Source organism: Chelonia mydas, chromosome 1, assembly GCF_015237465.2.
Source record: "Chelonia mydas isolate rCheMyd1 chromosome 1, rCheMyd1.pri.v2, whole genome shotgun sequence".
Taxonomy (NCBI): Eukaryota; Metazoa; Chordata; order Testudines; family Cheloniidae; genus Chelonia; species Chelonia mydas.
In genome coordinates this window covers 21,274,690-21,287,016 of record NC_057849.1, presented here as the reverse complement: position 1 = coordinate 21,287,016, position 12,327 = coordinate 21,274,690, and the positions used below count along the sequence as shown (strand labels likewise).

At 43.9% G+C, this 12,327-nt stretch overlaps 1 protein-coding gene across 11 annotated transcripts in view; it reads left to right on the top strand.

Moving 5' to 3' along the window:
* Nucleotides 1-12,327, top strand: part of DLG2 (discs large MAGUK scaffold protein 2) — a 1,449,547-nt gene that overhangs the window by 1,097,997 nt on the left and 339,223 nt on the right. For 8 of the 11 annotated variants that reach the window (XM_043528333.1, XM_043528345.1, XM_037889053.2 and 5 more), the window contains one exon: nt 9,427-9,582. The exons of the other annotated variants lie outside the window; for them this stretch is intronic. In XM_043528333.1, the coding sequence (XP_043384268.1) occupies nt 9,427-9,582 (156 nt within the window). The remainder of the gene's footprint in view (nt 1-9,426; nt 9,583-12,327) is intronic. 11 annotated transcript variants of the gene reach the window in all.

Below are 12,327 nucleotides of genomic sequence, written 5' to 3'. Positions count from 1 at the left end.
TTTAATCCACCTTGCCCGGAAGTGGCTCCTACCTGAGACCCATGGGCCGGAGAAGATGGTGGAAATCCTCGTGTTGGACAGGTACATGAGGAGGTTGCTGCCGGACATACGGGGGTGGGTCCGCCAGAACGATCCCTTCTCCTGTGATGAACTAGTTGCCCTCATAGAGAGACACCTAGCAGCCCAAGAACTTTCACGGATCCATCGGGGAAGGAAGGCGCCAGAATTGGAGACAGGTCTCTGCGCCAAGGCCCCGGTTTGCCCTAGCACCGGGCCAGACTATGGTGGGGAGGAAGGAGGCTGAAGAGCAGCCAGAGGTCCTGGGGAGGCTTGAGGATGGGGGGAGAAAGGCTCAGGGGATAAAGCCCAGTAGCCTGAAAAATCGGGGGCTGCCCCGAGCAGGGTACCGATGTTATGCATGTGGCAAATTGGGGCATATTACTGCCCAATGCCCAAATCTAGAAGAGCCCATGCAATGTGAACTAGGAGATAAAGGGGGACCATGTGATCTAATAAGTCTAGTAGGGGTTGCGATGGTCCCTCATAGATACACTGGACCCGTTAAGATGAATGGTATAGAGACCACCGCGTTAGTAGACTCGGGAAGTGCAATCACGCTGGTCTCGGGAAAGGTGGTCGGGCAGGACCAACTATCCTGGGCCAAATGCTCAGGAATATCCTGTGTGCATGGGGATGTCAGTTATTACCCGACCATCCCTGTAAAAATAGAAGTTCTCGGAAACCCCGCTAAGGTGACGGTGGGAGTAGTTCCAAAACTCCCCTACCCAGTCCTTATCGGATGAGACTTCCCGGGGTTTGATAGCCTGCTTCCTGGGGAGAAGGTGGAAGAAAATAGTGAACCCGGGACCCCGGGGGTGGCCCAGATAGATAACCCCCCCCCCCCCCCCGGCCTTCCATGAATTTGGCCAGGATTTGTTCTCCCCACCAGGAAAGCCCCGGAAGACTCGGAGGGAACGGAGGGCGGATAAAAGGAGGGGAACAAGGATCTTGACCCAGTACCAGAAATCTACGCTTGTAGGGGAAAGAGGTGGCTCAACGGACAGCGGGGCGGGGCAGGAGATCAACGACCCAATAGCTGGACCTTATTCCCCGGGGGTTTTCCCCGAGGGGGAGACAGAGGTAGATTCCCCTGAGTTTGGACAAATGGGGACCTCACTCGGGAATTTTGGTCAGGATCAGGCCAATGAGCCAATACACAGCAATATTCGTAAAGAAGTAGTTGAGGTAAATGGGGTCCCCGTGGAGGGGTGAGTCAAGGGCCCAGGGCCATATTATGTGATTAAGGGTGATCTGCTATGCAGAGTAGTCCAGGTCCCAAGAGCAAGTCGTAGAACAACTCTTGGTCCCACAGAAGCATCAGAGGAGTGTGATGGATGTGGCTCACAGCCATCTGTTTGGGGGCCATCTAGGGGTAGATAAGACCCTTGATCGGATTCTGCAGAGGTTTTTTTGGCTGGCATTTATGCGGCTGTCCAGCGATATTGTACCTCCTGTCCAGAATGTCAGTTACATGGGCCCAGATCACACCTAAGGGCCCCTTTGATACCTCTACCAATTATTGAAATCCCATTCGAGCGAATAGCTATGGATCTAGTAGGGCCACTGGAGAAGTCAGCCTGGGGTCATCAGTACATTCTGGTAATACTAGATTATGCTACCCAATATCCCGAGGCCTTACCCCTACGGAACACCATGTCCAAGACCATAGCCAAAGAATTAGTCCAGATTTTTTCCAGAGTAGGGATACCTAAAGAGATCCTGACGGACAAAGGGACTCCCTTTTTGTGTCTAAGTTAATGAAGGACCTATGTATAATGCTCCATATACGGACCCTCAGGACATCAGCCTTATCATCCCCAGACTGATGGTCTTGTTGAATGCTTCAATAGAACATTGAAGAACATGCTACGGAAAGTGGTTAGTTGCGACGGGAAAGACTGGGGCGCCCTGCTGCCTTACTTGCTGTTTGCTGTACGGGAGGTTCCCCAAGCTTCCACTGGATTCTCCCCATTCGAGCTGTTATATGGTCGCCACCCCAGGGGCATATTGGACATGGCCAAAGAGGGCTGGGAAGAACAGCCGAACACAGGGAGAAACATCGTTGAACATGTATTGCAAATGAAAGACAGGATAGCCCAAGCTGCCCCTCTTGTGCGCAAACACCTGGAGAAGGCCCAAGGGGCCCAACGGACATACTACAATCGCCAAGCAACGATGTGGAAGTTCCAGGTGGGAGGCCGGGTAATGGTGCTCATACCCACGGCAGAGAGCAAGCTCCTGACCAGGTGGCAGGGGCCATATGAGATAATAGAAGCCATAGGAGAAGTCGACTATAAGGTCCGACAGCTGGGTCGCTGGAAGCTGGAGCAGATCTACCATATAAACCTGCTGAAACCATGGCAGGATAGAGAAGCGCATGTGGTTGCGCTAGGGGCATCATCCCCTAAAAGCAACCAGCCCGACCAAGTGGGAATATCCCTGGAGTTGACTCCAGAGCAACGATCTGAAGCGATCAGCCTGATTAAATGCAGCCAGGACGTGTTCTCAGAAAAGCCAGGCAGGACTATTGAGGTTCACCATCACATCCTCACAGAGCCTGGAGTGAAGGTGAACGTCAAGCCATACCGGATCCCGGAGGCCAAAAGAGAGGAGATCAGGACAGAGGTCAGGAAAATGCTGGCCTTTAGGAGTCATTGAAGAATCTCAGAGCCAATGGTCAAGTCCAGTGGTTTTAGTGCCCAAGCCGGATGACAGCGTGAGGTTCTGCAATGACTTCCGAAAGCTGAATGAGGTGTCCCAGTTTGATGTGTACCCTATACCCCAGATAGATGAGCTAATTGACAGATTGGGAAAAGCACGGTTTATGTCTACCCTTGACCTGCCCAAAGGCTATTGGCAGATCCCCCTGGCCAAGGCCGACAAAGAGAAGACGGCCTTTGCAACTCCAGAGGGACTATATCAGTACACCGTCCTCTCATTTGGATTGCATGGGGCGCCCGCTACTTTCCAAAGGCTCATGGAAAAACTGTTGCGACCGCATGGCAAGTATGCAGCAGTCTATCTCGACGACGTTATATATAGCCCCAACTGGGAGACACACTTGGAGAAGGTGGAGGCAGTGCTGGATACCCTGAGGAAGGCGGGGCTGACGGCAAACCCCTCCAACTGTTCGCTCGGGCTAGCTGAAGCCAAATACCTCGGGTATATAGTGGGGAGGGGCGTGGGAAGGCCCCAACTCAACAAGTTAGAAGCTACACAGAAGTGGCCCCCGACCACTCTTAAAAAAACAGGTCAGGGCATTCCTGGGACTAGTGGGGTACTATAGACCGTTCATTCCCCACTTTGCCACCAGGCCATGCCCATTAACGGACCTAACGAAAGCTCGGGGCCCAGACACAGTAAGATGGATGACTGCGGCTGAAGACGCTTTTTCAGATCTACAGACGGCCCTCTGCACTGACCCCATACTCGTGGCCCCAGACTCGGGGAAGGAGTTTATCCTACAAACCAACGCCTATGATGTAGGGTTGGGGGCGGTACTTTCACAAATGGTCAGGGATGACGAACACCCCGTTCTCTTCCTCAGTAGGAAGCTCCTGCCTAAGGAACGGAAATACGCCGTTGTCGAAAAAGAATGCCTGGTGGTAAAATGGGCCGTAGAAAGCCTCCGCTACTATCTACTGGGACAGAGGTTTACCCTTGTCACGGACCATGCCCCTCTGCAGTGGATGCACCAAAATAAAGACAAAAATGCCAGAGTGACGAGATGGTTCCTGTCGCTTCAACCCTTCCACTTCAGAGTACAACATAGGTCTGGAATCCAACATGGCAATGCAGATGGCCTGTCGAGAGTGCACTGTTTGCTGACCCAAGTAGCCCAGCCCCGTAGTGTTGAGCGGGGGGGGATATGTGGTAAACCCAGGACAAACAGCTACAAAAGGGGGGTAGTAATTAGTCCCAGGGGATTAAAAGGCCCCTCCCTATCCACTGAGGAGAGAGAACCACCCGGCAGTAAGGTTCAGCTGGAAAAGGGGTTGCTAGGGAACCAATTAGGTGCAGCTGACTCCAACTACTTGGGACCTTTTTAAACCCTCCCCTGGGTGGTAGGAGGGGGAGAGTGAGGGAGTGAGAGGAGCAAGGAAGTTGCCAGTAGGCTGTTTGCAGCAAGACACCAGACCTTCCCAGTAGGGAGGCTGCACTGGCTCCCCAGAAGGGAAGGAAAACAAGCACAAGGGACTGACTGAGGAGAGGAGTAGCAGGACCCTGTGCCACCTATAGGGATTCGCCTTGCCCCAAACCTGAGTCTCCAAAGCTAAAAAGGACTGAGCCTACTGAGGCGAACAAGGTATTTTGCCACTATACATACAGAGAAGGTGGAAGTTGCCATACAAACTGTAAGAGGCTAATTAATTAAGATGAGCTATTATCAGCAGGAGAAAAAAAACTTTTGTAGTGATAATCAAGATGGCCCATTTAGACAGTTGACAAGAAGGTGTGAGGATACTTAACATGTGGAAATAGATTCCACATGTGTAAGACCCAGCCACTCCCAGTCTCTGTTCAAACCCAAGTTAATGATATCTAGTTTGCATATTAATTCAAGCTCAGCAGTTTCTCGTTGGAGTCTGTTTTTGAAGCTTTTCTGTTGCAGAATTGCCACCCTTAAATCTTTTACTGAGTAGCCAGAGAGGTTGAAGTGTTGTCCTACTGGTTTTTGAATGTTATGATTCCTGATGTCAGATTTGTGTCCATTTATTCTTTTGCATAGAGATTGTCCAGTTTGGCCAATGTACATGGCAGAGGGGCATTGCTGGCACATGATGGCATATATCACATTGGTAGATGTGCAGGTGAACGAGCCACTGATGGCGTGGCTAATGTGATTAGGTCCCATGATGGTGTCACTTTAATAAATATGTGGACAGAGTTGGCATCAGGCTTTGTTACAAGGATAGGTTTCTGGGTTAGTGTTTTTGTTGTGTGGTGTGTGGTTGCTGGAGAGTATTTGCTTCAGGTTGGGGGGCTGTATGTAAGCGAGGACTGGTCTGTCTCCTAAGATCTGTGAGAGTGAGGGATCATTTTTCCGGATAGGTTGTAAATCTTTGATGAAAATGCATCTCATAATGTTTGGTTTTTGCTTTCCTCATGTAGTTTATTTATTCAGTAGTATAAAAATTGTGTTGTATTTGTGTTAATCATGATCAAGTGTACATCCATCTTGTATGTTTTGCTAATGCTTTTGAATAAATCACGGCACATGCTTAAACTCATTTTATGAAAATGCTTCATAAGTCTTTGTTTTCAATCTGCCTCTCTATTTTTTTTTATTCCAGAAGAACAGTTAAACTTCCTTGACTTTATTTTACAGAGTGGCACATTGCAAACCAGTTCTAAAAAGCCATCTTATTGTATGTTCCCTTACTTGCATCCTACAACAGATGACAGTCTGTCTCCCTGTCATAGGATTGGAGAAGAGGGGTCTACAGCGTTAAATTAACAGTGGCTGACTAACCCTTGTGAAATAGTACTAGGGGATAGGGAAGCTAACAAATGCTTACCTGTGTTAGAAGAACCATTCAGTGTAGGTGTAAGTAGTCTCCTTAATTCTCCTAATATTACTTTTTTCTTCATGTAGCCATATATTATAAGTGTCACAGGAAAGATGTTGGATCAGGAGATAAGAGGATGTCTGTCACAGGAAATGGTTCATAATATAAAAAGTTTGAGAGCTACTGGTCTAGAAGAAGATGACATCAGGACAGGGGTAATCAGTTATTTTTTGTCAAGATCCAAATTTCTTGGTCAAGTTATAATCAAGGTCCAGACTCCAGAGAAAATAATAAAAAAATAATAACAGTAATGATAAAAATAAATACAAAGATTTTGGGGACTGTTCAAAAGCACCTGGTGGTCCAGATTTGGCCTGTGATCCACCTGTTGAGTACCCCTGCATTTCGATGTCCTCATATGCTTGTTTATCTGCACAGTGACATATTTTAATGTATCTAGTTTGCATTATAGACCGCTAAGTATAATGTTCTGTTTTTAACTCTTAATTTTTATTTACTTGGGATATGTTGGTGTAAATATAAGTCTAGACTGGCACATTCAGAACCCTGACCCATTAGTATGACTTTTCTTCTAAGTTCTTGCACTAGTCCTTTCAAAGTAAATATCATGCAGCTAGGGCCCAGTTATGCAATTGTAATGTTATTAATGTTCAGAAATGACAAGTCTGAATGATACCATGGGATCTAGATAACCAGTTCAACCTAGGTTCCTAGTAACTACAAGGCTCTACCATTCGATGGTGGTTATGATAGTCTCAGGTCAGTTAATAGAGGACATCACAATGAATTAACTGATGTCCTGATTTATGCTCAGTAGAGTGGACAAGAATTGAAGGGGCAAGGAAACAGGACTCCCCTTCTGCCCGTAAAACTTGTCTCCAAGTCAGGATTATTAGTGGAATATTGTGGGCCTACTCAGTGTCATTGTTTGTGTTAAACCTGTAAATAAAGGACTTAATATTCCAGTGCTGTGAACTGAGCATTTTTAATAGTGTTACATTTATTTGAAAATGTTCATTAAAGCAAATTCCAGTTTTCTGCTATGCTGCCACTCCAGTGGGACTTAGGAGACTTTGTCAGAGTGAAGAATACTAACATTTTAAATTGCTTGGCTTACAAGATGGGACTCATTTCTATAGGGCTGTGTGGGAGTGACTGTGTTTGTTCACATATCTGGTGATGAGTGTAATTTATGTGTTTAGGTAGATGGACTTGCACTGAATGTTTATCTTCACTGTGCTTTACTGTAATGGTTTGCTACTTAACATAGCATTCACCACACCTCTCCTCCTTGTCTGCATGGCATGATGTTTGACCCAAAGAAAGAAGCGATGGTCACCTACTTTTATGATTTCAGTGTAATTAGATTATTACAATATATTCACAAGACTTGTGTATGTTTGTTTCTTTTGCATGTTACATTTAAACTTATCTCCGGCTGGAAGGTCAGGCATAAAGTTATTTCTGGAAATAAAAATCATTAATGCTATACATATATATTCCAGTCAGGTGTCCCGAAACAATAGCACTCCTACTTCATCTATTACTTGAAGTGAAGATGAGAATTTACAAGTTCTCAGTTGTTTTATTCAGTCACCAACTTGATCATGACTGTGTTGGTGTTTAAAGTCACAGGGAACTCTGGTTCCTTGTCACCTTTCTCTTCCAGAAGCAAAATCCCTTCATAATCAATATTACACACTGTATGAATTGGATATTTGTGCTTTTTCAGAATACATTGCCCTGCAAAAAAAATCAATTTTGAAGGAATGGAAGGCTGTATGATGATCTAAAATGACACCAAAATATCAGATGTGCTATCTCTGGATTATTACTATTTCAGACAGTACAGTAATTAATGTAGTAGGTGAATTAAAATACCCATCCAGAAAACTTTTTGTGAAACATATAGAGCATAAAAACCCTTTGTTTCCTTAAGAACATTTCCAAAGGGATGGAACAGGGATTCTCGAACTGGGGATCGTCACAAGGTTATTACATGGGGGGTCGCAAGCTGTCAGCCTCCACCCCCAAACCCTGCGTGGTCTCCAGCGTTTATAATAGTGTTAAATACAAAAAAAGTGTTTTTAATTTATAAGGGGGGTCGCACTCATAGGTTTGCTGTGTGAAAGGAGTCACCAGTACAAAAGTTTGAGAAACACTGGGATAGACTAAATGTTTGATAATTTTCATAACTGCCAAATTTGCTGTTTAAGTATTTTATCTCCTTCCATTTTAAATTACCATTGTAAATTTTTCATTGGGCTAAACTTGGCATAAGAGTACTCAACTCAAATGCGTATTTGTTTAGAAAGTAACTTTTCATATTGAGTAAGCCAAATATTTGTAATAAGAAAATAGCAATCCCCTGAAAACCAAGGGGAAAGTGGAATTCTGTTCTGTGTAAATGGCCAAGATTTTGCGAGTGATATAACTATGATGTAGAGAGCTCTGCAAATGGGATTTTATAACAGAGCATACACTGCTATCCTGAGATTCTGGTACCTATGCAAAATAATGGCAAAAAAATCATGCTGTAAGTGCTTCATGGTGTTACAAGAAGAACTGGAAACTTCATTAGCAAGTTTTTGAGTCTGCAGGGTTTGTTGATGACTTCAAGAGGTTTCTTTAAAAAGTTTCACTATTCAATTTTAGGGCTCCCATACTTTACTCTGTATAGGTCAGATATTAATGTTTCATACAGTGGGTCTGCTGGCAGAACCTGGGATAAAAGCACTGAGCAGTTTGTTTTATTCTCAAAGTCTGGGTTTAGTATACAAGCCTCCTGCAATCACCATTCTGTCAGCAGGCCAATAGCTGACTAGTGGAGCCCTCAAAGTGGAGCAGGGAGAAGAGCCAAGGCACGTGTGGATGCACTGAATCAGTGCATTTTCTGAGAGTCCTTTGCTGGCAAGCTCCAGTGGAACCTTGGCTGGCAGATGTCCCATAGGAGCAGCGGAAGTGTTGCGTTCCCCCAAGTGTGAATGCTTCCACTAGGACAGCTGGCCCTCTGGGCAACTTTCATACTCTGTGCCTACATGGTTATAGCATGTACATAGTAAAATTCATCACTGTTCTGAGACTTCGTAGTTGCAGGATCAGGCTCTTGATGACATACTAGCTTCAAAGGATGTTGTCATTAATTTAGTGGTTTTGACAGTTCAAGCCACACTGTTATTGAGTCTGAATACAGTACACATAGCTCATCACAATAACTGTATACATTGCTTAACAGCACATTATGATGTGTGTGTCTGTATGTGTCAAAGATGACCTGTGTTGACACATCTTGACCATAGTTCAAGAAGCTCTCACCTTCTGAAGTCCATGGGTGTGGTGTTTTCAGGCAAAAATTGTGATTCATCTGTAAATTTAAGGAAAAGAAGATAAGTATATTTTGCTGAATAATAGACTTGGGCTCACATACTTTCTTCTACCATAGTGGGTATGGATGCAACACTTTACTGATGGGGGACAGAAAGTTGTGTGGGTGTGGTGTTGTTTGATATGTATAAAGAACAGATCCATTGGGAAAATACATCAGTGAGCTTCAGAAGGTAGGACATGGCCCTTTCAGTCAGAGCCACAGAAAATGAGACAATTTTGTGGTACAAGTATATTATCTTCATCCTTCTATACAACAGTCTTGTATGCAATGACACTGTTTAATCAAGTTCTAATTTCTGACTTAACAGCACATTGTACTGACCAAAAGTTCTCCTGAAAATTTGATAGGTTTCTGTTGCATGCTTTTACATTCTGATCGTTGCATAATCTGTATGTTCTTGCACATTACTACACATCTAATGTTTTACTCTTGTCTCTGTACCACCAGGCCTCCTGAACCTGTTTACAGCACTGTGAACAAACTGTGTGATAAAGCACCTTCTCCTAGGCACTATTCCCCTGTCGAGTGTGACAAAAGCTTCCTTCTTACAGCTCCCTATCCCCACTACCACATAGGCCTGCTCCCTGACTCTGAGATCACAAGGTACTGCATGTGTTTCTACCTCACTTCCTTTACTGGATTGCATGAGCATCACTAAAGTTGTTTTGTCGTCTCCACCTCGCTGTAAAGCTCCCCCTTCTAAGGCTTGCACTTGTCTTTAACCTGGCTTCCACCTCTGCAACACTGTGGGAGATGTATGCTACCTCAATATAATGTTGGTAGTCAAGAGCTGAGGGGGTATACAGGCAGTGTTTGTATCCCTAGGAATGATGCTTTCAGTGTTTCACATGTTATGTATCATATGCTATAGCCTAACCTAGCGTTTTTTTACTTCAGAGCTGAAAAGTGACCAAGACTTCACCGTAAGTTGTAGGAGTTAGGGTTGATGCCATACATTTATTTCTGCTCTGCTTGTGATTTGAGAGGTAACAAAGACTAATTACCCCTCCAAGCCAAGTTCTGACTCAGTATCTGAAGTGTTGTATTCCCTCAGATGGCTATGTTATGACAGGAGAGTTTGCCAAACTCAAAATGTTGAAAATGAACATAATCAAAAAGTTGAATACAAATTGTGTTTAATGTTGCCTGGAACTTATGATAGATATTTAATCAGGGAAAACGTATTCAGGCCAAAGTCCTCTTTATAAGTACTCTTCAAAACTGTATCCACGCATAACTTAGTTACTATAAGCAAACAAAACAGTGGTTTTGGAGAAAAAAAGAGATTTAGGCTTAAATTTTCAAAAGTAACTGATGATTTCTGGATGCCTTAGTTTTTGGGTGTGCAACTTGAGACATCTTAAAGGAGCCTGATCCTCAGAAAGTGCTTGAGCATCCATCCTCTGAAAATCAAGGCCTCTTCAAGGTGTCACAAATTGGGCAGTCAAATATTGAGACACCCAAAATCACAAGTCCCTTATGTAGGCCTTAATCATTGGGTCAAAGAGATTTTTAGAAGTCTCTGTTGCAAGTGTGAAATAACAGAACATGTCTAGTACTTGGCCTAAAAGTTACTAACCTTAAATCCACTTGTAACAAAGGGCAATGTTTGTCTCAAGGAGATTAAGTATGTGTTTTTTATGGTGTCTAAAGGATGAACACGATGCTTTCAGCACAGGGTCTTTCTAACAAAGTCTCTTGTAAATCAAACCATGTGAAAGTGGGTTTTTTTTCTGAATTTAAGTGTTAATCTGGTTAGTCAATGAGTAGGGATGTTCTCCGTAAAACCAATTTATAGAAAATTTTGCTACTGTGTAATAAACTGTTAGTTTAGAAAGTATGTGTGCAGTGACTATACGTAGTAATATGCTATAGGTTACAGAATGAACTCTGGAATCCTAGGTATTCCCAGGGTCCATATTACCTTCAAATATATCCTCCCCTCCTTCAAATCTCTCTTCAGTCCCTACTGTTGCTACAAGAAATCAGCCAATCAAACATGGTTTGGTTGGGTATTAGCTGGCAATAGCTGTTTTTACTTTTAACATAAAAAGGGCAAACACGCATACATACAGTGAGATGCTTGGAATCATCAGGGAACTGCACGTCGTGCAATAGCCAGCCTATGTACCAGTCTTATCTGATCTTCATTATTCTAATACTCTCTCCCCACTTCTCATTTTTCACACTCATTTGTTGCATCCTGCCTCAGTTTAGATCAAGCTCTTCAGGCCGTCATTTCCTGTGAGTTTGTGTAGCACCTTTAGGTGCTACTGCAATACAAATACCGGAGTTATTTAGCTTGTAAGCTGTTTGGGGCAGGGACCATCTTTTTGTTCTGTGTTTGTACAGTGCCTAGCATGATGGGGTCCTGGTCCATTACTGGGGCTTTTAGGCATTATAACAATACAAAAATAAATACTAAAATGAAGAGTTGGGAATAAAGCCCGAGAGTCTTGAGTCATAGTCCATTGCTCATGCTATTAAGGCATTATGGTGCTAATATTCCAGTAAGGTAATCCAAACTATCAGAGCGATTTATATGAAGCAAACATTATTTTAATAACCTGTGCTGGAAATAGCAAATGCAGTTTTGACCAAAGGGCATGCTTTAGAAACAGGCTGTAAAGGAAAAGACAAACACAGGGCAAAGGGAGGAGAACAGCAGATGTGTTAAAGTGGAAAGTAAACAGGTGGATTAATATCTGAAACAGTAACCGGGAAGAAATGCTAAGGATTAGGGAAACGTGAAATATGTCATAGTTCTATTAAGAAAGAAGTTAAAACAGAATAAGCAATAAACTGATAAAATGAGTGTAACAAAATATGGTAAAAGCTTATGGAAGGAAAGTGAGGTTGAGACCTCTATATTTCTTAGTTGCACTTATCACTACAGGGCCTGATTCACAATAATCCCTTAAGTGCAGCAGAAGATAGGAGGAGGAATGTTGTGGTCCTTATACGCCCAAGTCCTTGTGTCCCTAATAAAGAACTAGAAAGTGGAACAGGAGGATGGACTCCAGGGAAGCTATGACCCGGGAGAGTCTCTCCCTCAGATCTGAGTAGTTTGAGAATGAACTGCTGGATCCCACTGGACCCTGGATGACTGTAGGCAGCTGCTAATGAAAGGGCCTGAAAAGAAAAGGCAATATCTATAGGATAAGGCTACCAAGGGACATGTTCTTTATTTCTTCCTCAGGCTGAGTGAACCTGATCAAGTAGCTCCTGGAAGTAAAAGCCCCATATACTGTGGGCCACATTGTCAGCTGCTGTGAATCAGCAGAGCTCCAGGGCAGTCAAGGGAGCTATGCCAGTTTACGCTAGCTGAGAGTCTAGCCTGTACAGTCT